The sequence below is a fragment of the Engystomops pustulosus genome, chromosome 5 (genome assembly GCF_040894005.1).
Source record: "Engystomops pustulosus chromosome 5, aEngPut4.maternal, whole genome shotgun sequence".
NCBI classification, from domain to species: Eukaryota; Metazoa; Chordata; class Amphibia; order Anura; family Leptodactylidae; genus Engystomops; species Engystomops pustulosus.
The window spans coordinates 182,198,261-182,220,989 of NC_092415.1; the positions used below are offsets into that span (position 1 = coordinate 182,198,261).

Below are 22,729 nucleotides of genomic sequence, written 5' to 3' on the forward strand. Positions count from 1 at the left end.
GCAATTTCGGACACATTCATAATTCAATTAGTCATACAACCCCCGTTCACTGGGACACTGTTCTCCTGATTGTACGGGTCCTAAAAGACACATACAAATTTTTGTACAACCCCTTTAAAGAGTGCTTGCACAGAACAAGGTCTTTGATATAAGAAAGTCTAAGGTTGGCTTCCCATGGGATGTACTTGCAACAGATTAGGAGCCGTGAACTTGACGACAGCTAATCTATTGCAGTGTTAACTAGAAACAAGTAATTTGTATTTTATTCCTATAATTCCCTGTACACTCTAGGCTTAGAAGCAGAGTGGAAGCAAAGTGTGAGTGGTCCTACACTCCTTCCTTGTAGTCCACAGAGTGTAGTCCACTGGACTCATTAGCCCAGAATGTGCAGGGAAGTTCAAAAAAATAATTATTTAGCTCCTACTGCTCTGTAACATGTTTTTGGCACGTGATTAGGGTACATTCACACGCAGTATGCCCGCCGTGTGGGCATACCGCCGTGTGCTGGAGGTGAGGAGGAGGTGACCCCTCCTCCCTCCATAGGAGATAGCGGCACACGGCCACACATCTGCCGAAAGATAAAGCTTGCTCTATCTTTTTGCGGGGTGCGGCCCGCCGTGCCGCTATTGCCGTCTATGGGGACGTACATGCGGCCGCATGTACGGCCCCGCAGACGGCAGTGTGAATGAGCCCTTAGACAGTAAACAAACAGAGCTACCTGAGATCTTCAGAACAAGACATAGTCCATAACTCACCAGAGCTGAACTGAACTCAAAGGAAATCTAACATCATGATAAACCAGGGACACTTACTGTGCTAATCGTGAATGTGTTAATCTTCTTAAATTTGTTATCTATGGCCTCCTTCCTTCTAACAATCAACTTAAGTTATGCTAATGATCCAGAAGGGTTCTGGGAGCATTATCAGATTCAGAGGCTGTTACGCTGTCTCAATCTCCACCCTGCTCAGTCTCCTTCTGCCTGATGTAATCTCAAACAGTAGAGGAAGTTCCAGCAAATAGTGTGTGTGGGTGCTTCTGTACAGTTTAACAGCCTGTGAAGCTGCAGCAGCACAGGGGCTCTGGTAACACCACCCGGAGGCTTTCGACAATTGTAAAAGTTGCTTTTAGAAGGAAGGAGGCCATGGATACAAATATAAGAAGATTACCACAGTGACAGTGCCTGGATCTGTACGTTTCCCTGGTTTATCATGCTGGATTTAAATGGTAGATTTCCTTTGAGAAGGTTCATGATGCTGCAGTCTAAACTCCGATATTCAGACGTCTACAGAGAGTGACATGCACATTGCATCAGCCCGTGGAGGTCTCAGCTGATCAGCTGCCCACTTAGTGGAAAAAAATCCCAGACAATTTCAGGAAACACCCTGGCAAGCTCCATCAAGCTCTAACCACAGAGAGAATGTTCCCTCTTGAAAATCGTCCATTCAGAGAATTTTTCCATTAACACCTTCTCTATAATTTACAAAATGTAAAACCGAAAATAACACTTCCCATCTCACTACCAATAAGGGAAGAGTCAAGGTTAAAAGGTCTCTGTCTGGTATCGGTTCTGTTTTTTAAATTCATTGTTTTTTTTTTAAGTATGAAATATACGGTAGATTTTTTTTTTAATGACAGAGGAAAAAACCTATAGAGTAAGCTAAACGGTGTCCGCTACATTAAGTGCTTGACAGGAGCTACATGTAGCCATAGTGCTAACCAGCGGCTTGTAGCGATGAATCGCATAGAGACTGTTGCATGTGATCTTACATCTGAATTGTAAAGCGCTGCGGAATTTGATGGCGCTATATAAATAAAGATTAAGAATACATCTGAATTTTGTTGCATGTTTTTTAAAGAAAATTTTTTGGATCCCCTGACATATTTAAGTGCAGCCCCTTTAAGGCTACGGACACACAGTATATATTGCTGAGGATTATACTGCCTTCTGCAAGTCGCTGCATCAAGAAATGGCTACATTTTGCTACAGATTACCTGAAGTTTTGCTGCAGCCCAAAATGGGTAACTACCTCTTTAAATGGACGAATTTAGTCTGCACAATACAGATCTAAGATGGCCATGTGAACACTGTGCCAAGACTCAGACTACCATCATTAGAGTAATCTATGATATTAGGAGTCCCTAATTTTCCAGGGGACTACAACCCTAAGCTATAAACATGATGGGTTGTAGTCCCAAAGAAATACAAGGACTCCCTGTATCATGGATGACTATAATTTTAGGAGATAAGGTCCCAGGGCAATGTTCAAGCTGCCAAATACAGCCATAGTATTATCTGTATTTAAAAGGGAACCCGTCACCAGCTTTTACCCTACTAAAATAGCAGCCCCCTCAGCTACGGTATAAAAACATCCTTCCTAGGTTTGCCTCATTTATGTTAAATGTCATCTGTTTACCTATAAAATATATCACTTATAAATTAATATTCAAATGAGCAGAGAAGAGTCACTATTAGAGGCTGCAGTGGGGGCGGTAATTCAGAGGACCCTAACTTCTCTTCTATACTACCTAGAAAAACGATTTTATAGTAAATTAACAATACAAATCTCATCTTTCACATCATACCAGGCTTTTAGTTCTGTGGTATACAGAACCAGATATATAAGCAGCTAAAGGAAACCTACCACTTAAAAATGTTAGTTATAAGCCTGAAATACCTTGCACCAGCTTAGGTTGAGCTGGTGCCGGAGCATATCTTCCTAATTTTCACAAACCGCTGTATCGCTTGAAAAGCTTCTTTATTCATTTGATTTCAACCCCCTTTGGCGCACCATAACATGTTCACAGCGCACCATGCGCGCGACCGTACGTGCGCCTGAATAGGAAGTGCTGGAGAGCCGGAGACGTCACCGAGCTCTCCGACACAATCACACCTGCAAGAGATGCCAATAAAAATCCTGTTCCCAACTTTTTCTTTAACCGTCTATCTCCGGTTCTAGCTCCCAGAACCGCAAACCTGATGTGTTTTGAAAGAGGAGACTCTAATCTTTTAGGATACACCAGTAAAGCCTCCCAGCTTGACTCATCTCAGACTCTGTTCATCTCATTGCACATGACTTTGAAGGATATTATATTTTAGGTAAAAAGAGGAAAACTAATAAGGACGTTTCACGTACCTGTGGGGGCTGCTAGTTTAGTGGGGTAAAAGCTGATAACAAGGTCCCTTGAAGGATAGAATACACCCATGTGATCAGGGCCTAAATTTTGTAAGGTTTTATTTTCCAGTAAGGTAAGGTAACATCCAGCTGTCGACTTATACGCATATTTTCAGGAATAAATGAATCCAAGGAAAATTGATGGGTCCATAACATATTGAAGAGAGAAAACGAGCGTACACACACACACACACACAATACAAAGGTCTGTCCATATAAAGAAACCTATCACTGCAAGTGAATGAAGCCAATGTCACTATGAAATTCCTGTGTAAGCTTTAGACACACAAATTCACAGAGACCCTCAGCAGCTGAATGACAGCCATGCCCCCTCTTTATATTCTGTTCACATTATCCGGGAGAGATGGCTTCAGTGGCGGCTATAGAGCAAGGTCCTTCAAGGAGATATTATGAGTGAGCACAGCAGAAAAACACAGGCTATAAAATACAAAAACACACTGTATCAACATATACAGCATAAACCAAAATCATGTAAAGACCACAGGCAAACGAAAGCATTAATATTCTCATAAAAATGGTAGCAGTTCCCATATACAAGGGTTTGAAAGTTGTGAAACCCCTCCAAGTCAGAGGAGATTCTTAAAAGCTGTTACGAAAACAGTGACATCAAAAAAATCATGAGCCCAAAAAAAAGAGAAAAAGTGTAGAGTTGTCCTGACCACGGGCCAAGATCTGCAACCCCCACCCTTTTATATGATAAATAAGGAATACAACGTCTTATGCTCCTCCTTGGTGCTGACGGGGCCGGCATGAGCTGAATTCATCTTCTTGGCAGAGCGCCCTCCAAGACGGTTATAATAGGAGAGAAAAAAAAAAATCTAAATGTAATCTAGATTCATAGTTCTCTAAGAGCAAACAATCCTTATGACCTGGGGGGTCAGGGGGCCTATTTATGGTCAAGAAAAGGGAAACGTTGGGAGGGGGTATTCGGGTCAAAGTCAAATGTTTGAACAGACAATTCTGGACATAATAGAGATTAGTAGTAGTCCTTTACACAGTATTATGAAGTCAGGCAGAGTATTATTCTCAGAAGAGAACAAAGTGAGCTCTGCTTCATACAAAAACAGCTTCCTGGACAGCTGATGATCCTATAAACGTAAGCCTCTCACAGTGTTCAGATGGTGACGGCCTGTCACCCAGAGAGGCCCCTAAGTAGTCAAAGTATCACATATTGTACTACAAATAACCGCTTCACGTCCATGCCTTCTTATAACTCATTCGGCTCAGATTCCTGGAAAGTGTTTAACCCTTTTTTTATATACCTAAAGGATCTGGGCCATATATATGATTATAATGGATACATTTGTATGAAAGAAACAGTTACAACAAGTAATCATTCCATGTGTTGGACACAATATAACTTAGGCTGTGCTCATCCATGTAAGCTGACTCTCGTACCCTGTGGGATGCGTTTATTTTACAGACTTCAATTGGTTCCATGCGTCCAATCTAGAATAATCTAAGCTGTTAAAAAAATACTGCAACTCCTATTATACATGGCCACAATATGTAATGTGACATTTCCCGACAGAGATTTCTGCTCTTCTCTTTTGATATGTGTTTGTAGTAGAATTCGCATCGGGTCTTGGCCCGATCGCGTATGATTTTCTATGGAAACTCATTTGATTGGTAACCAGAACTGAATGTCTTGCATTAAAACTATGCTTGACACCGATTCTGGTTACTGATTGTTGAGTTTCCATAGAAACGCAAACCTGATCGGGCCAAGGTCTGCCCCCAATTTTTACTGCCTGAGGTTAATGAGCCCCTGTAACACCTTAAGGCCACATGAAGGAATAGTATATCATGGCATCGTTAGGGATGTATGAAGAGGAAGCATGGGCTGGGTACTCCACATACATACTAGTTGTTTGCTGCATATTGCAGTAAACACCCACTGCTAAGTCAACCATACGGTATTGGCACTGATCAGGTTGATAAACATTTAAAGGGGTTTCCCTACAGGACAGGTTCTAATTTGATGATCGGTGGGGGTCTCAGTGATGGGTCCCCCACAGATCATTAGAACAGGGGTCCAATGTACCCCAGTCACACTCTTTGTAGTACCACCAAAATGACCAGAGCAGCCGGCCACACATGGCCAGGTTGCCCAGCTCATCTGTAAGGAGTTGACGGAGATTGCCGAGTATGCTCCATTGAGATGAACAAGGCAGACCGCAGATGTGCGAGGACCTGCTCCATCCATCTTGGTGATACTAAGAGAGGTGTGACGGGGTACATAGGCCCCCCCGTTATTGTGATTCGTGCGGTTCCCATCACTGAGACCACCACCGACCTTCAAGTTAGGCCCTATACACAGGATAGGACCTGACTTGCTTCGTGGGAAAACCCGTTTAAATGCCATGTCTGAGACACAAAACTCAGAGCAGGTCGTATCCCTAATCTGTTCAACAGTCATGTAAATTCACATTCCAATGACACATGGGCCACAAAAAAGGGACCGCTGGTCCCTCATTTGCACTCAAGAAGACTTACACCACAGTGCAGACCACTGCTTCTTGTAAATTTGCGGACTAACCATGCCTTAGCAAAGAGCATCTGATATAGGGGAAAAAAATATAACTGACAAAACAACTCCAAATCTTTCCACTCCAGAACTTTGCCAATGCCAGTTCCTTAAAAACTCTATAGGCTTATAACTAAGCTTAAAGAGGACCTGTCAGCCAATTTATCGGCACTAGGAGCTGCTTACTAAAGTAAGCAGCTCCTAGTGCTCGATCAAACGCTGCAGTGTTAGAGTGATAGCGTTACCGGAAACCTCCAGTAACGCTATCTAACACTGCGGCAGGGTATAGTGTATTTGTCGGACAGCTCGCAAAGCTGTCCGACGTATTCATGAGGGAGCGGGGTTGGGGCGTGGCTAGGGGCGGTGACTGCCACCTAGCGCGCGGCAGTCACTGCCGGCCTATGGAGCTAGCGGGCAGTCCGGGGAAGAGGCAGCGCCTCGGACCGCCCCCTCATGAATACATCGGACAGCTTTGCAAGCTGTCCGATGATTACACTGTACCCCGCCACAGTGTTTAATAGCGTTACCGGAGGTTTCTGATAACGCTATCACTCTAACACTGCGGCGTTTGATCAAGCACTAGGAGCCGGTTACTTTTGTACCAAACCAAACCAAAGAAATATAGTATTAAGTAATAAATTGTATTGAAGTGAGACAATACTACAAGGAAATTATGAAAAATCTGTATCATCATGTATAAAACATGAAATTATGCAGCATTTTTCAGTACAAAACATACCAGTAGATAGAAGCAGTCTTGTCGTCTTTGACTTCTATTCATAAATCCCTAAATCTAGACCCAGTCATTGCCAAAAAAATTTAATGAGGAGGTGCACCTTAGGATACTGTATTGCTATGAATCTGTAGTCTCATCTGACACTTTACAGTATTTTACTTGCAGGCTTATAAAATGTGAAAGGAGAAGACACAGAGAAGACGTTGGCAGGGACCATGCGTTGTTTTGAGGCCTAGTTCCAAAGAGACCTAACAGAACACAGCTATATTAGGTAAGGGTAACAAGGCCCTGTTCAAACACTCAAGATTGGACACATACTTTTAGGCCCAGTTAACACTTACATCAGGGTTTTTTCCATTGCACTCTCCATTTTGGGAGAGAGAAAAAGAAACTAAAAGTGCAAGGTCTTCTATACCCATCACACATTAATGTATAGAAGATAATGGCCCATTACATTTCTTTGGACGAGTCATGGAACTTTTTCCTGTTATTAATAGAACCAGCAGGACGCAAGTGTGAATTTAGCCTTACAAATTTTCTATTAAAAATAAATAGGGTCTTTCTAACTTCGTTCACATGCTCCCTGACATTATGTCCACGTGAAATAGCCCCAATAAATGGGCCTAATCCACATGTGGATCAGCAGCACATCAATCCTAACATCAAATGTTTCCTATAGAATAGTTGAATTTTGTAAATGCAAATGTTAACAGCAATTTAACTAGACAAATTTCCCTTCAGTCATTACACTGCGTTTTGAAACGCATGCACAACGCCACATGTGAATGCGCCCTGAGGTAAATAACACTTGAATTTTCTGAGGTATTTATGACACGGCACACAGTAAGGGCATATTCACACAAACTAGATTTTTGGCCTTGTTTTACATAAGCCTGTGTATGTTTCGTTTTTTCTCACAGACATATTCACTTTAAATCGAGTTCTTTTTTTAAGGCTCTCAGACGTCACACAAACAAAAACTACATATGTGTACGTAAGAGCTAATACCACAAACCAAGAGGAGCAGCCATTTATGGCTAGGTGACAACCATACTGATAGACACTCCCAAAAATAAGTACTGAGAAAACTGAATAGGAATATGGACAACATGACAGAAAACGAGGAATTACCTATACAGGCAGTCCCCGGGTTACGTACAAGATAGGGTCCGGAGGTTTGTTCTTAAATTGAATTTGTATGCAAGTCAAAACTGTATATTTTATAATTGTAGATCCAGACAAAAAAGAAATTTGGCCCCAGTGACAATTGGAGCTTAAACATTTTTTGCTATAATGGGACCAAGGATTATCAATAAAACTTCATTGCAGACACTTTACAGCTGATTATTGTAATCTGGAACGATATCAAAGCATTAAGAAGGCTTCACCAGAGGTCTCTCTGTAACTATGGGTTGTCTGTAAGTTGGGTGTCCTTAAGTAGGGGACCGCTAGTACAGTATTTCCATGTGACTGTGAATGAAATTACTATTAACGATTTATCTATAGTACTAAATGCACGTGTAGATGTGGGCACTCGTCTACTCGTGTGTGTGACAAATCACACCCGCAGATCACCTGGCCTTGAACCCCAGATTATGTCATCAAATTCTACAACATAAACAACGCGTCCAGAAACCACCTTGATTTTGTAGCCCTAATTGGTTAAGTCGGGCACATGCTGCCGCTGTGGTCTAATCCACTCTTCTATGGTAAAAGCATGGCACAATAACGTACGCAGTGAGCAACAACGTAGGCCCCAGGCCCCATTATTCCTGAATGTTTGCTGAAATTCTATTACCACAGAGACAATGGGGGGAAAAATGAAAAAAAAAACTCTCTATGGTGGATATTTTTAAATACTGTCCAAAAACAACATTTTTTTTTTCGATATTCATTCATTTTGAACAATGCCCATCACATCTAATTGTAATCTGGGCGACTCACCATAGGGTTAATTTATACAACAAAAAATAAATTCTAGAAAAAAAAAATTACAAAAAATCCATAAAAATGAATTTAAAAAAAGGGACACACTCAAGTATAGACCTAAACAGGTTGGCGTCGGACTATTTAAAGATGGCTTCTCTCTAAATGGGGATGCTGCACGCAGGGTTGCCATGGTGATGCCAGCAATACTTTTGCTCCTTTGCTTTAGACAGGGAATGTTGTAATTGAGATTGATTCCAGACAGTAAACAAATGTGACTTCGGGAGATAACATTTTTTTGGGGGTGAGATTTTGATATATTTTACTTCTTTATGGCAATTATTATCTAGTAGTAGGAGGGGGGAGAGAGGGATTAATGCCAACCCCAGGCAAATACGGGCACTGGGAGACAAAGGATAAGTGACAGATAAATATTTTTCCACTGTATCGTTCCCTAATTTGGAATTTGCACGCTGCAAAGGACCCCCTGGCATATAATACAGCATAAAAACACAACAAAGCGACGACAACAAGACGTAAAAATAATGTCTGCCTGGCATTAGCACCGGGGGATGAGGCACAGAGGGCATGTCACAGCCTTGGTGACATTGTACACGCTGTAAATGATATTTTTAGGACATGTTTTAGGATGTGAGGCATGAAGATCCGTCTACGTCTCCACCACCCTGGCCATGCCATGTCTAAATCGCAAAAACCTGGGTGAATGGTGATGGTATTATTCCACGGAATGACAGCAGCATTAGGAGGAGAGGGATCTGGCCCTGGATGACAGCGGTTTAACCCCGTCAGCGCCGCCCACTCGGCAAAAGGGTTAACAGGGCATAAGCTCATTACGGATAAAAGCCATGGGGGTGGGGGGCACAGAACGGGTTAAGGCGGCAGAGGATGGATGCTATGGAGGGATCTGCAGTAACATGGGAGGGAAAAGCTGCAGTCATCCCAAGATCAGGAGGTGCACAAGAAGCTTCTTACCTTCAGACAGCTCCAGCTCCAGCTCTGCCAGCCTGGCTCTCACCTCCAGGGGAAGGGACACACTGTCCAGGCTGCGGTCAGCCATTCTCCAGCTTTATATTGGGGTTCAGGCAGAAGCAGCACTCAGTCTCCCCCCCAGCTGTGTCTTTGTCAGGCTTCTCCTCAGCCAGGCATGGGAAGAGCCAAAGGGGGGGAGGTTGTTGCAGAGGAAATGCACTGATTTGCCCCCTCCTGTGCCAGGGATGAAGGTGCCGAGGCTTCTCTGTCACTTCCCAGGGCTGCACTGCATCAGGCCAGCTCCTATTTGCATGGAGCACACAAAGCAGCAGACGGGCAGCCCACCCTGGCAGCTCTGCAGATCATTCCCTGCTCCTTCCAGTGAGGAGGAAGAGGAGGGAGGGGCTCCCAGTGCTGCACATACACACAGTGCACCTTAAAGACGCAGTGCCCTGCGCTCACTGCATGCCCTGCTGCATCACCCTCTCACCATATGGGCAGCTCTCCATTGGTGCTGCTCCCACGTGGATAAGCCGTCACGTGACCCAGATTTGACATCACTAGTGTGAAACAAGTGGAAAATGTCACATAGAATCTTCTCTGCACAATGTAACGCTTTTCACATTTGTCATTTTATTTTTTTTTGTGTTCTATACGTTTCCATTCTTTGCTCCCCCTCCTTCCAAAAGGCAGAACTTTTCAATGATTTCTTTTTCCTACTTTTTTTTTTTTGGAAGCTTGGAAATCAATCCAATTGTGACAAAATTGACAAAAAAACCACACACATTTGCGCCATTTTCTTGTTTTCGCAGCTTTGCTTACATTCTGCGGTGCAAATGACGCACCCCCTTTATTCTTTGGGTTGAAACAATCTTGGGATACCAAAATTTATATTGGTTTTGTATTGTTTTGTTATGTTACAAAAAATCTAAATCTTTTTTTATTGTTGCAAAATTTATCATATTCGGATGCCCATGACCAGGGGTGAACATAGCTTCCATGGTGCCTGTGGCGAATAAAGAAAGGCGCCCCCTGATCATGCAGTGGGTCACATGTACTAAAAACAGTGCAGTTTGCCTGTGTAGTGTGCAGGGGGTGCCAGATTCATGATTTCTGGTGCCCGTTCTTCATGAATCTAGCGCTCCATTCACTGCCCTGACAGAGTACACTAACTTTTTTTGGTGCACCTTTAATAAGGGGCGTGCAACACATTTCTGTCAGACTACGTGATAAATGTGGCGCACAATCCGACTGAGCACCGGAACACCCATTTCAATGACAACATTTGTGTCACAGCTTCCATTATTCTTCACGCGACACAAATTTCAAACAACATGAGGACTTCTTAAATACATGTGCAAGCAGTTTGCCTATAAAAGAATGTGCAAAGTCCAAAAGTAAACTGGCACACGGTCCTTAGTAAATGTGCCTCAGTGTCTCCACCAGATATAAAGTTTTAAGAGATACAAGTGTACACGAGAGATCCTTTCTCTGTTTGGTAAGTATTGTAAATGGATACTCTTAAAGAGGTTGTCCAAGACTTCCTAAAAAAAACAAAAGGTGGCTGCTTAAAAATATAAAGATGTACTTACCTTCCGGCACCCTCCAGGTGTCTCGCGCTGCTGTTGCTCCGCTCCGTAAACAAACATGGCCGCAGGAGCAGTGCTGGACTCAGCTTCCGGCCAGACCCGACTACCGTCTGTCCCGTATATATAAAATGCTGTGAATTGGGACAGGTGGGCGTGGATAGGCACAGCCGGCCGGAATCTGAGTCCAGCACTGCTCCAGTGGCCATGTTTGTTTACATGGTGCGGGGACTGGAGCGATAGCAGCGCGGGACACCCGGGGGGCACCGTAAGGTAAGTACATCTTTATTTTTTCAAACAGCCCTCTCCCGGCCACCTTTTGTTTTTTTTTAAGAAGTCTCGGACAATCCCTTTAAGTGCCATGTCTTTCTTTTATAGTGGTCAACTGTGATCCAACTACTCCCACACTCTGTCCCTGCTGGTGTTGCAGCCTGAGGCAAGAGGCTCAACTCCACTCATAGAGAGTGCAGCCCTGTCCACAACTTTTTTATACTTAATAATAATAATAATTCCTTTATTTATATAGCGCACACAGATTACGCAGCGCTGCACAGAGCTTTACTTAGGAGCAGTGTCATTTTGCTGACATTTCCATTCATACCTGTCACGGCGAGGAACGCCGCCGCCTCGTCACGTGACTTGGGGTGCAACTGTACGGGTTAATTTAGCCTACTCAAACTTGCGCTCACCTTTTACTCAGGACACAAATTGAGCATAAATAACACCTCATACAGATCCAGCACCAGAACCGCTGCCACCACTTATTGCATTTATACTGGGACCAATAAGTATCCCACTCTACATCAATTCTTGCTCTCAAGCAGTCACTTTGTCACACCACTAGACATGCACTTTAGCAGTAACACAGCTAGTCACACTTCACAAGGCTATGAGTTCGCAGAGCATACAGGGACCAAAATTAAAGTGAAAAGCTTTAATTACAAAAAGTTGATCAGTGCATAAAAAGATATTAAAAACAAAAGAATTACAAAATAAAATGACACACAACACGGCAAAACAGTTATAAAATAAAAAGGGAGAAAACTAACAGAAACTTACAACTTATAGTAAATCCTGATTCCCTGGAGGTGGGAGAAATAAGGGACACACTCAGCTTGTCAAGCAGCCCCCAAAATGTGAACACCAATTCTTGGATTTCATATTGTTTTATAACTTCTCAGTTTGGTTCAGATTTCAGAACCTCCCATTCATTAATTAGTCCAGAGGGTCATTCAGGATTGGGCAAAGTTTTAATGAGGGGGGAGAGTCCAGGAATATTTAAACATTTCTTTGTTTCCAAATCCTGATGCAGAAGAGGGGGGGTAGGGAGACCAAATGTCCTTTGGGGTCTGAACAGACCAGTCTTCAGGTCAGAGGTTATCAGGCTGTTAAAGCTCCAGGATGTCATAAAAGCTGCCTGGACGCTTCAATAGATGCCAAATATTTAAACAAAGTTTGTAATTACCCCGTTGTTAAACCCATCTTATACATTCACAATTAATATCTCCTTGACACCTCCCCCTTTCAAGATTGGGCAAATTTGAAAAGACCCACGCCATTTTAAATTTTCCCAAGCCAATTACCAATAATACATAGCAGAAGTTCAGTACCATAAAAATCATTGCCATAAGATGTGATTACCTGGGCACATCAACCATCTGGTCCTTTGTCCCGTGTATAAGGCCAAGTACTATCTCCCCTGGTCACTTGTACACTGCTGTGCTGGGACCCCCTGCTGACTTTATGGCTTTGTGCTGCAGAAACACTAAGTTCTGTGTCCCCTCTCCCAAGTGTGAAATGGTTAACCCTCTCACTGCTGGATGAAATGCCAATGGAGTTAAGTGTAGGACTTCTGTACCCAGTTACATTATGTTTTGGTTTTCCCGCTGTACAGCTATTAGAGTCCCTCTCTTTATCATTTATACTACAGGGCTTATGTTGGACCACTGACTGAACGCTCTCCTGAGAGTCCCTATGCCCCTGCTCCCCTTTCTGATCGCTCCCCAAAACTGCACTGGCAACACTCATCACTGGGAACCCGACCTCACTGTGGACCCCAATCTCCTCTCTCAGCACTGGTTCTAGTGTACACGCTGTCTTTGGCTCATAGACACACTGCATCTCCCCAGTCTGAGTAGAGGCATCTTTGTGGCTCATGCTCTGAGCCTTACTCATCTTGACACCTCTTGTCTGCTCTAGGACCTCTCCTTGAGTAATGGCCTCCACCAGATCCACACTCAGGACCTTAGAGCTTTGAGGTGCAGATTCAGAGACTCCATCTTGGCAGCCTCTCACACCCTTCACCATATCTGCTGACTGCAGGGTTATCTCTGGGGGCCCGTTCACCACCCCCTCCCCCGTAGCTTCCTCATACTGGGACACCTCTGGTTCTGGAGCAGGCATAGCCTTGCTCTTGCTATCCTGTCCTCCCTCCCAGATCAGTCCCCTTGGGCTTCTGCCCATTTTCTCATATGATTGTTGTACATCAGGCACATACACAGTTGTCATTTTTCCCAAATCATTTCCCAACAATACATCCACAGGCAATTCTTGTGACACTCCCACTTGTCTGATACCTCTACCAGAACCCCAGTCCATAAAAACCTTGGCGACGGGCACTCCTGGATGGCACCCAGTTATCCCCTTCACAGGCAAAGTCTTTTCTGGAATGATGTCCTCAGGGTTTATAATCTCAGGGCGAACAAGAGAATAACTTGCCCCTGAGTCTCTTAATCCCTGGGTGACTCTATCACCCACTATCACAGGCTGCATATGATGCTGTAATTTCTCCATATCACCAGAAAGCAGCATGACTACTGGTGCTGTAGAGTAGACAGTCGCCCCTCTCTCTGGGCACGCAGACCTCAGATGACCCACTTTGTTACAATTAAAACATTTGCGCATATCCCCCTGATTTATAGACTCCCTCAGTGTAATGTTCTCACCCACTTTGGAGACAGAAGGTTGTGATGTTGTCCTGGTTTGTTTCTCCTTCCAGCTGGAGGACCTTTGGGGGGAAGTTTCCCTCTTTCCTTCAGGCATCCGGTTGGCGGTGTAGGAGTCTGCAATCTGCGCAGCTTCATCCGCAGTTTTAGGCTCCCTGTCACAAACAAACTGTCGTACATCCACAGGACAAATGTGCAGAAACTGATCTTTTATCATGAGATCCTCCAGATCCTCACGGCTGTTGACAGAAAGTCCTCGGGTCCACTGTAGAAAGGTAGTCCGTAAGTTGCCTACTGCATCAGCGTAGCTGTCAGTTGGTCCTCGCTTTACGCTCCGGAATTTCTTGCGGTACACCTCTGGAGTTAAGTTGTACTTTTTAATCAAAGCAGCTTTTATAGCATCATAGTCCTCATCAAACTCAAGAGGAAGGTCAGCAAATACTTCCAGGGCTTTGCCTCTTAACCCTGGGCTTAAATACTGTGCCCACTGCTCACGGGGCAGATGGTATTGTCTGCAGGTCTTCTCAAAAGACCGCAGAAAAATGTCCAAGTCCCCATCCTTGTCCAGTACTGGAAAACGTTCTTGACGGGGTCTTTTGGGGCCTACATCCTGGGATTGGGGTTGCACAGAATTGATACCCCTTTCGATACGCGCCATTTCCAGCCTGAATTCTCTATCAGCCTGGCGCTCTGCGGCTGCTCTCTCCTCTCTCTCTGCGGCTGCTCTCTCCTCTCTCTCTGCGGCTGCTCTCTCCTTCTCTCGCTCTGCGGCCGCTCTCTCCTTCTCTCGCTCTGCGGCCGCTCTCTCCTTCTCTCGCTCTGCGGCCGCCTGATTAAACTGAAGGATAAGCTGCAGACGCAGGCTAGGATCACATTCACCTAGCTGCTGTAGGGCCATTTGTAGAGACACATCCATGCCTACCTGAGGGCTCCTGCTGTGGGTAGCCTCAGGGGAAACTCTTCCAGGATTAATGTCCATATCTTGGCTCCCTTGAGCCGTGCCAGATCCTTGCTCTGCATCTTGCTCCATCAAAGCACAAACCAGCAGCTCTTTGGACTTGTCAGCCGGGTCGATACCTCTCTGCTCACAGAGGTGGACTAGAGCCTCCTTGCTCTGTCTCTTGTAGATGGTTGCCATCACTGAATGCAACCTTTGCCAAATAAAAGATAGAAAAGAAAAACGGGGAAGGGAAACTGTTTGCACGTGTGTCTTAGAACAGCACTGATTTGGTCCGTGTAAAACTAGGGTACTCCTCGCAAGGATTCCACTAGTCCTTAAGTGCAGGGGTTAGTTACTTAATCCCAACACTTAATGCTCTGACAAAAATGAATCTATCCCACCGCTGCCACCAATTTGTCACGGCGAGGAACGCCGCCGCCTCGTCACGTGACTTGGGGTGCAACTGTACGGGTTAATTTAGCCTACTCAAACTTGCGCTCACCTTTTACTCAGGACACAAATTGAGCATAAATAACACCTCATACAGATCCAGCACCAGAACCGCTGCCACCACTTATTGCATTTATACTGGGACCAATAAGTATCCCACTCTACATCAATTCTTGCTCTCAAGCAGTCACTTTGTCACACCACTAGACATGCACTTTAGCAGTAACACAGCTAGTCACACTTCACAAGGCTATGAGTTCGCAGAGCATACAGGGACCAAAATTAAAGTGAAAAGCTTTAATTACAAAAAGTTGATCAGTGCATAAAAAGATATTAAAAACAAAAGAATTACAAAATAAAATGACACACAACACGGCAAAACAGTTATAAAATAAAAAGGGAGAAAACTAACAGAAACTTACAACTTATAGTAAATCCTGATTCCCTGGAGGTGGGAGAAATAAGGGACACACTCAGCTTGTCAAGCAGCCCCCAAAATGTGAACACCAATTCTTGGATTTCATATTGTTTTATAACTTCTCAGTTTGGTTCAGATTTCAGAACCTCCCATTCATTAATTAGTCCAGAGGGTCATTCAGGATTGGGCAAAGTTTTAATGAGGGGGGAGAGTCCAGGAATATTTAAACATTTCTTTGTTTCCAAATCCTGATGCAGAAGAGGGGGGGTAGGGAGACCAAATGTCCTTTGGGGTCTGAACAGACCAGTCTTCAGGTCAGAGGTTATCAGGCTGTTAAAGCTCCAGGATGTCATAAAAGCTGCCTGGACGCTTCAATAGATGCCAAATATTTAAACAAAGTTTGTAATTACCCCGTTGTTAAACCCATCTTATACATTCACAATTAATATCTCCTTGACAATACCATTATAGGGACTGTACAACCCATTTATCACTTTTTTATGGGTGGGAAAATGACAAAAAAGTGTTGATTCGGACATTTGGATATTTTTTTTCTGTTAGGGGCATTGAGTAATTGTTTTTTTTTCAATAGATCGAGAATTTTTGTAGCTAACCATTTTTATGTTATGTTTTACTTATTAGTTATTTCTTATTTGGTTATGTTTACTTATTTGTTTTTAATTCTATTCTCACTTTCAGGGATTAAACTTGTATTTATCTTTTGTTTGATTTTAGGCCCCCTAGGGTACTTGAATCTTGAGTCTAAGTGCTCATACAAGATACTGCAATATAATTGTATTGCTGGATATTCAGCATTTTCTGCATCTGAACTAGAACCTGCTTTCTCATGTGGCGGTTTTGTTAAGTTTTTAAATCCATCCAAAATGTAAGTGGGAGGGGCTTTGTAAAAATGCGTATTCGTTTTTTTTTCAATAAAACGCATGCTTTTCATTGGAAACGAATATGCGTTTTGGCCAATCTCCTTCCACGTGTGTTTTGGATGCATTTAAAAATGTGACAAAATGCCACATGAGAATTCAGCCTTTCCATACATCAACAATGCTCAGTAATGGTAATGGTTTAAGAAAATGTCGGACCTTGGAACCATTTGTAGTCCCTAGCTGTCATAACAAACCAACAGCACCCAGAGCCCCCTATTTCTGTTGTTGATATAGAGAGGTTACGCCTGGGATTACACTGATCCCTATTCCCAGCTGCTGCAGCATATAGTTAGCACTAATATACATATATGTTGGACTGACAAACACTTTGGCGTTAGAATTATATATGACACATGCTGCCAAGAGGTTAAAGGTCTGTGACCTGACAATTAATCTTTTTATTACCTTAGTCTGTTAAAGGGATTGTCCAGGCCCCAGTGCATAAAGTTTAACAAGTTCAAGGTGAATGATTTACTAATGTATGAGGAGGCAATTTTACTAATACACATAATGGCAGTGCAGTGTGCATTGTATTCCCTCAGACGGCAGTAACCAGTTGAGGAATATGTCACAGCTACACATACAAATCTTAAAGGAGTTGTTCAGCTCATTTGGTTGTACAATGCATAAAAATTAGGAAACCACACACAAAAAATTCCAACTTTTTGTCCCTACTTTTGAAAAATGCGGCATGACTAGGTAGGAAATGGCTGAGACAACCATGGTAAATAACTGGCACATGTAAAAGCTGAAATCTATGGCAGTTTGGACCTCGCATACACTCCGGCGCACAAGTAGTCAGTCTTAAAGGACATCTACCACCAGTATCAAGGATTGTAAACCAAACACACAGACATGCTGGTGTGTGCCCCCTATGGTGGGCTCTGCTCTTCTTTAAGCTTTTCATGCCTTTGGTTTTGAGAAAAAATGCTTCAAAAATGATTAAATTCAAACATATGGAGCCCAGAGCCTCGCAGACTAATTTTCATAATTCTGCAAGTCTTTTTTTTTAAACCAGGGCATACAAAGCTAAAAGAAGAGCAGATCCTGTCACAGGGGCACACACCAGTATGTCAGTGTGCTGACAATGGGGGACATGTATTATCGTAACTGTGCCTAAAAAATGGCGGGATCTTTTGGTTTTTTTAGGTGCAGAATTGTTGCGGATCATTTATAATGAGTTTTCGCCTGAAAGAACAGATGTTTCCAACTATCCCTACTCCTCCGTCTTTTTTGTGTGCAAGTGGGCGTGGCCTAACTTTTCCACATTTCCACACATTTATGTGTATTTTGTCGGCGCAATTTTTGGCGCGCAATAGATCAGGAAAAAAATGGTCAGAAAGCAAAATTAAGGCGCAGTCCATGTAAGATTTGGGCGCACATCTGATTATTACCGTCTACCCATTATTTACTTACAGCCACTTTAATACATCAGGCTGTGCTTTCCGGAGACTGATCTCCGATGCCGACAGTCGTGCAGAATTAGTTAATCCCCCCCCCAATGTGTCTCAGGTTCTGCCAGTTTCTAGCTGGAAAACACTAGTCTTTTGTTGCACTAGATTTATCACTGTAATGATGAATACTGATGAAGAATAAGACAGTCGGTTCCTACTTTAGACCTGCTTTAAGTTGGCCTAAACTGTGTGCCAGAGTTTTGGGCACAGATGATTTCCTGCAAGACCACACCCATCTCCCGAAGGTCATGCCCCCTTAATCGAACAAGTCGGGAAAGTGCCAAAAAAAGCTCTAAAGGCCTTGATAACTGTGGTGCAAGACATTTTTGACTGTGTTTTTGGTGCAAAACCACCAGAATTGTGGTGCAAGTGTGTTTATAAATCCCCAATATTGTTTCCCAATGTAAAACAAGCCTCGGATCTTCGATAAGAGAAAATTGTTAATAAATGTTAAGTTATAATAACTTCACCTTTTCTCTTTCTGGTGAGATCCCTTCTTTCTTAGCCCTCTAAATCCTCAGAAATGGCCATTGTCATCTGCACCATTCTATAGAAAATAAGGCAATATGATGAGACTTGTGTTCCATCTCACAATCCTTGTGTGCTTAAAGGGAACCCGACATGGCCATGTAGGACACTATACCAGGTTAGGTTTGCTTCCAATTTGCCACTTTTCTGGTGCAGTGGAATGATAAATTCTCTTTACTGTTCTTTGGTAGTAATTTTGTTACTAGTTTGTCTGGTAAATAATGTCAGTGTGTTTGTGTGTCTTTACATGTAGTCATGCTTTTCACTTGGGCTTAATTTTTACTGTTGTTTGGCAAAGTGTAATGAGGGCCAACGCGTGTGATATTTGCCTTGTGGGTGACAATGTCTACAAGTGGGCCTCTTGTGAAGGAGCACACGGGTCACTTGTTTTTACTTGATCCTCTCTGTCTTGTGTGGTGACAGCTGGCCCTCAGACGTCGTTGGTCATTCTTTCCATGCTAGAAGCAATCAGATTTGTGCAACAATAGAAGAAGAAGGGGGGTCATTCTTTATAGCTAGTTCTTGGTAGGGAATTTTAGTTTTGATACTTCTGGATTCCTACTATCTTGATTGATAATATAGTCTTACAAGCCATTTATAGATTAGATATAAACATTGGGTCCTCCTGACCAAGTGGCAAAGAATAAGTTTTTTGGGATGGCTGAAAAGTCAGATTATAATAAGACAGATACTATTATTGATGACTTGAAAATTAATAAATGTAGTGAAAAATGAAGACATCCATTAATTGATCTTTGATTTGGATAGTTCTGTAAAGTCCTATTAAGTAATTATTAGTTCAAAGACCATTCAGGTGAAAAGTTGTGCAATTGACCTGGGATATCTATGTTAAATGGGGTTTCCTACTAAAATCCCTTATTCTCTGGTCAAAAATATTAATAACATGTGCATACAGTAGGTCCTTACAGAGGCAAAACATATGGAATCCCCAGAAATCAGTTCATCTGATAAACATAAAGCTCCAAGAAGTAACTTTTTTCAGCCAGTACACAGAGATGTCTGCTCTGTGTTACTTTCTCTGTATATTAACTGATAACAACAGCTGATCTATGGATTCGCCCAGTGTTGGACCCACACAAATTTGATTCAATGACCTATGACCTACCCTTATATATACCCTTCAATGACCTACCCTTAAATATATATACACTCACCGGCCACTTTATTAGGTACACCTGTCCAACTGCTCGTTAACACTTAATTTCTAATCAGCCAATCACATGGAGGCAACTCAGTGCATTTAGGCATGTAGACATGGTCAAGACAATCTCCTGCAGTTCAAACCGAGCATCAGTATGGGGAAGAAAGGTGATTTGAGTGCCTTTGAACGTGGCATGGTTGTTGGTGCCAGAAGGGCTGGTCTGAGTATTTCAGAAACTGCTGATCTACTAGGGTTTACAGAGAATGGTCCGAAAAAAAAAAAAAAACAGTGAGCGGCAGTTCTGTGGGCGGAAATGCCTTGTTGATGCCAGAGGTCAGAGGAGAATGAGCAGACTGGTTTGAGCTGATAGAAAGGCAACAGTGACTCAAATCGCCACCTGTTACAACCAAGGTAGGCAGAAGAGCATCTCTGAATGCACAGTACGTCCAACTTTGAGGCAGATGGGCTACAGCAGCAGAAGACCACACCGGGTGCCACTCCTTTCAGCTAAGAACAGGAAACTGAGGCTACAATTTGCACAAGCTCATCGAAATTGGACAGTAGAAGATTGGAAAAGCGTTGCCTGGTCTGATGAGTCTCGATTTCTGCTGCGACATTCGGATGGTAGGGTCAGAATTTGGCGTCAACAACATGAAAGCATGGATCCATCCTGCCTTGTATCAGCGGTTCAGGCTGGTGGTGGTGGTGGTGTCATGGTGTGGGGAATATTTTCTTGGCACTCTTTGGGCCCCTTGGTACCAATTGAGCATCGTTGCAACGCCACAGCCTACCTGAGTATTGTTGCTGACCATGTCCATCCCTTTATGAGCACAATGTACCCTGTAACATCTGATGGCTACTTTCAGCAGGATAATGCGCCATGTCATAAAGCTGGAATCATCTCAGACTGGTTTCTTGAACATGACAATGAGGTCACTGTACTCAAATGGCCTCCACAGTCACCAGATCTCAATCCAATAGAGCATCTTTGGGATGTGGTGGAACGGGAGATTCGCATCATGGATGTGCAGCCGACAAATCTGCGGCAACTGTGTGATGCCATCATGTCAATATGGACCAAAATCTCTGAGGAATGCTTCCAGCACCTTGTTGAATCTATGCCACGAAGAATTGAGGCAGTTCTGAAGGCAAAAGGGGGTCCAATCCGTAACTAGCATGGTGTACCTAAGTGGCCGGTGAGTGTATATTGTATATGTTACCCAATACCCTACACATCCTTCAGAAAATACACATAATGGAAAGATGAATAGCTCTTATATTATATTTTGTCAACATAATGAACTTTGATTTGCAATTCTGATGCAACTTACAGAATATTACTATGTGAAAATAGTAATTAAAGAATATCTACCACAAAATCAGCCATGATAAACCAGGAACACCAATAGATCCAGGCACAGTGACTGTGGAAATCTTCTTCTACAGGTATTTGCTATCCATATCATCCTTTCTCCTAAAATCAACATTTAAAATTATGCTTATGAGCCTGATGTAACCAGTGTCCATTAGTGCTGCAGATTCACAGGCTGTTACAATGAGCATAACATGTCTATCTCTTCTCCCTCTACAATCTAGCAGCAGCAGGAAGTGCAGGGGGAGGGGAGATCTGCTCTTCTCACTGCAACAGCCAATGAAGCTACATCACTGAGGGGTTCTTGCAAACACTCACCAGAGACGTGCAGGCACATTTTCTTAATTTTAAAAGTTGATTTTAGAAGGAAGGAGACCATGGATAAGATTATCACAGTCACGAAGCCTGGATCTATGAGTAATTGTCCCTGATTTATCATGGTGGATTTTGATGGTAGAATTCTTTTTATGACCTATTAACTCCCTAACTTCTATAAGACCTGAAAATGGCAGATACAGGGCTATTCTCCTCTAAGTAGCAAATTGCTGTGATGGAAATACTTTACACTGATTTGTAAAGCGCTACGGAATTTGATGGCGCTATATAAATAAAGATTATTATTATTATTTATTATTATTATTATTACATTGCAGTATTATTGTGTATGTAGTATCAGTATTTGTAAGTCATGTTCAGAAATAAATTCTATGGATAGTATGGTGGCTCAGTGGTTTTCACTACAGCTTTGCACTGCTGGGGTCCTGGGTTCAATTCCCATCCAGGTCAGCATCTGCAAACAGTTTGTGTGTTTGCATGGTTTTCCTCCGGGTCCTCCAGTTTCTTCCCACACTACAAAACATACTGGTAGGTTGATTAGATTGTGAGCCCCATGGGGACAGTTATATATATATATACAAAGGAATTATTATTATTCATTCTAAATTTTCCATTGCACTGTTGGTCACACCCTGGATTTGGTTTACAAGAAAATGACCTGAGACCAGCACACAATACAGTTCTTATGGTCAAGGCGTGTGCTGCCCCCTTACTGTGGTCGTTCTCAAAGAACTTCACAAAAAGATTGAATGAATACAAATCGCTTCTAAGAAATTCTGTGCAGGAAATATTTGATACATTCTTTAAACTGACTTAAAAGTCGAATCCTCAATATTTCACATAGAGGTTTGAAGGCAGAAATTAGTATTCTAATCCAAGATCTGCACAAAATGAAGGACCCTTGGTCTTAATCAATAGTTCCTGCCTGGGTGAGTCCTCTGATTCATGGCTGTATGCTTTTCCTTTGCCTCACACCACCATCTGCTGCTGACTATTGACACCTTTAGCATGAGATCTATTTGCTTTTCCTGCCTACATGAAGAGTGTTGCCTGAAAGACCTAATTCTGTCATGAAAGGATTGGATGGTAATGCCTACCGAGATAATTAAACATCCCAGGTCTCCAAAATGTACTTTTCGGTTTCATTTATTCATAGCGTTCTGAGCAAGTAAGGCGCACTATAGACATATGACAGTGTGATATCATTGGAATTGCAATTCATT

The 22,729-nt window shown here is 42.8% G+C and overlaps 2 protein-coding genes across 11 annotated transcripts in view; both read right to left on the reverse strand.

Annotated features, from left to right (window-relative positions):
- DIP2C (disco interacting protein 2 homolog C) overlaps positions 1–9,881 on the reverse strand; it is a 303,276-nt gene extending 293,395 nt beyond the window's left edge. For 7 of the 10 annotated variants that reach the window (XM_072153984.1, XM_072153986.1, XM_072153982.1 and 4 more), the window contains exon 1: positions 9,378–9,881. In XM_072153984.1, the coding sequence (XP_072010085.1) occupies positions 9,378–9,462 (85 nt within the window). In that variant the 5' untranslated portion in view covers positions 9,463–9,881. The remainder of the gene's footprint in view (positions 1–9,377) is intronic. The other 3 variants (XM_072153990.1, XM_072153988.1, XM_072153987.1) reach the window with 1 other exon arrangement.
- On the reverse strand, positions 9,861–15,218 carry LOC140134151 (uncharacterized). The gene is made up of 3 exons (XM_072154788.1): positions 14,648–15,218; positions 12,775–14,611; positions 9,861–9,934 (listed from the first exon to the last, which is right to left on the reverse strand). The coding sequence occupies exons 1-3, from the start codon at positions 15,041–15,043 to the stop codon at positions 9,861–9,863; spliced, it is 2,307 nt and encodes a 768-aa protein (XP_072010889.1). The 5' UTR covers positions 15,044–15,218.
- Positions 15,219–22,729: the final 7,511 nt, after the last annotated feature.

What these genes read in the sequence shown, in the direction of transcription:
- LOC140134151 (XM_072154788.1), bottom strand. Translation starts at nt 15,043, where the DNA reads ATGGCAACCATCTACAAGAGACAGAGCAAGGAGGCTCTAGTCCACCTC. An exon ending in GAGAGAAGGAGAGAGCAGCC is followed by an intron (nt 14,612 to 14,647) that starts GCAGAGAGAGAG and finishes GCAGAGAGAGAG; the next exon opens with GAGAGAGCAGCCGCAGAGCG. An exon ending in CATTGGCATTTCATCCAGCA is followed by an intron (nt 9,935 to 12,774) that starts GTGAGAGGGTTA and finishes GTTTCACACTAG; the next exon opens with TGATGTCAAATCTGGGTCAC.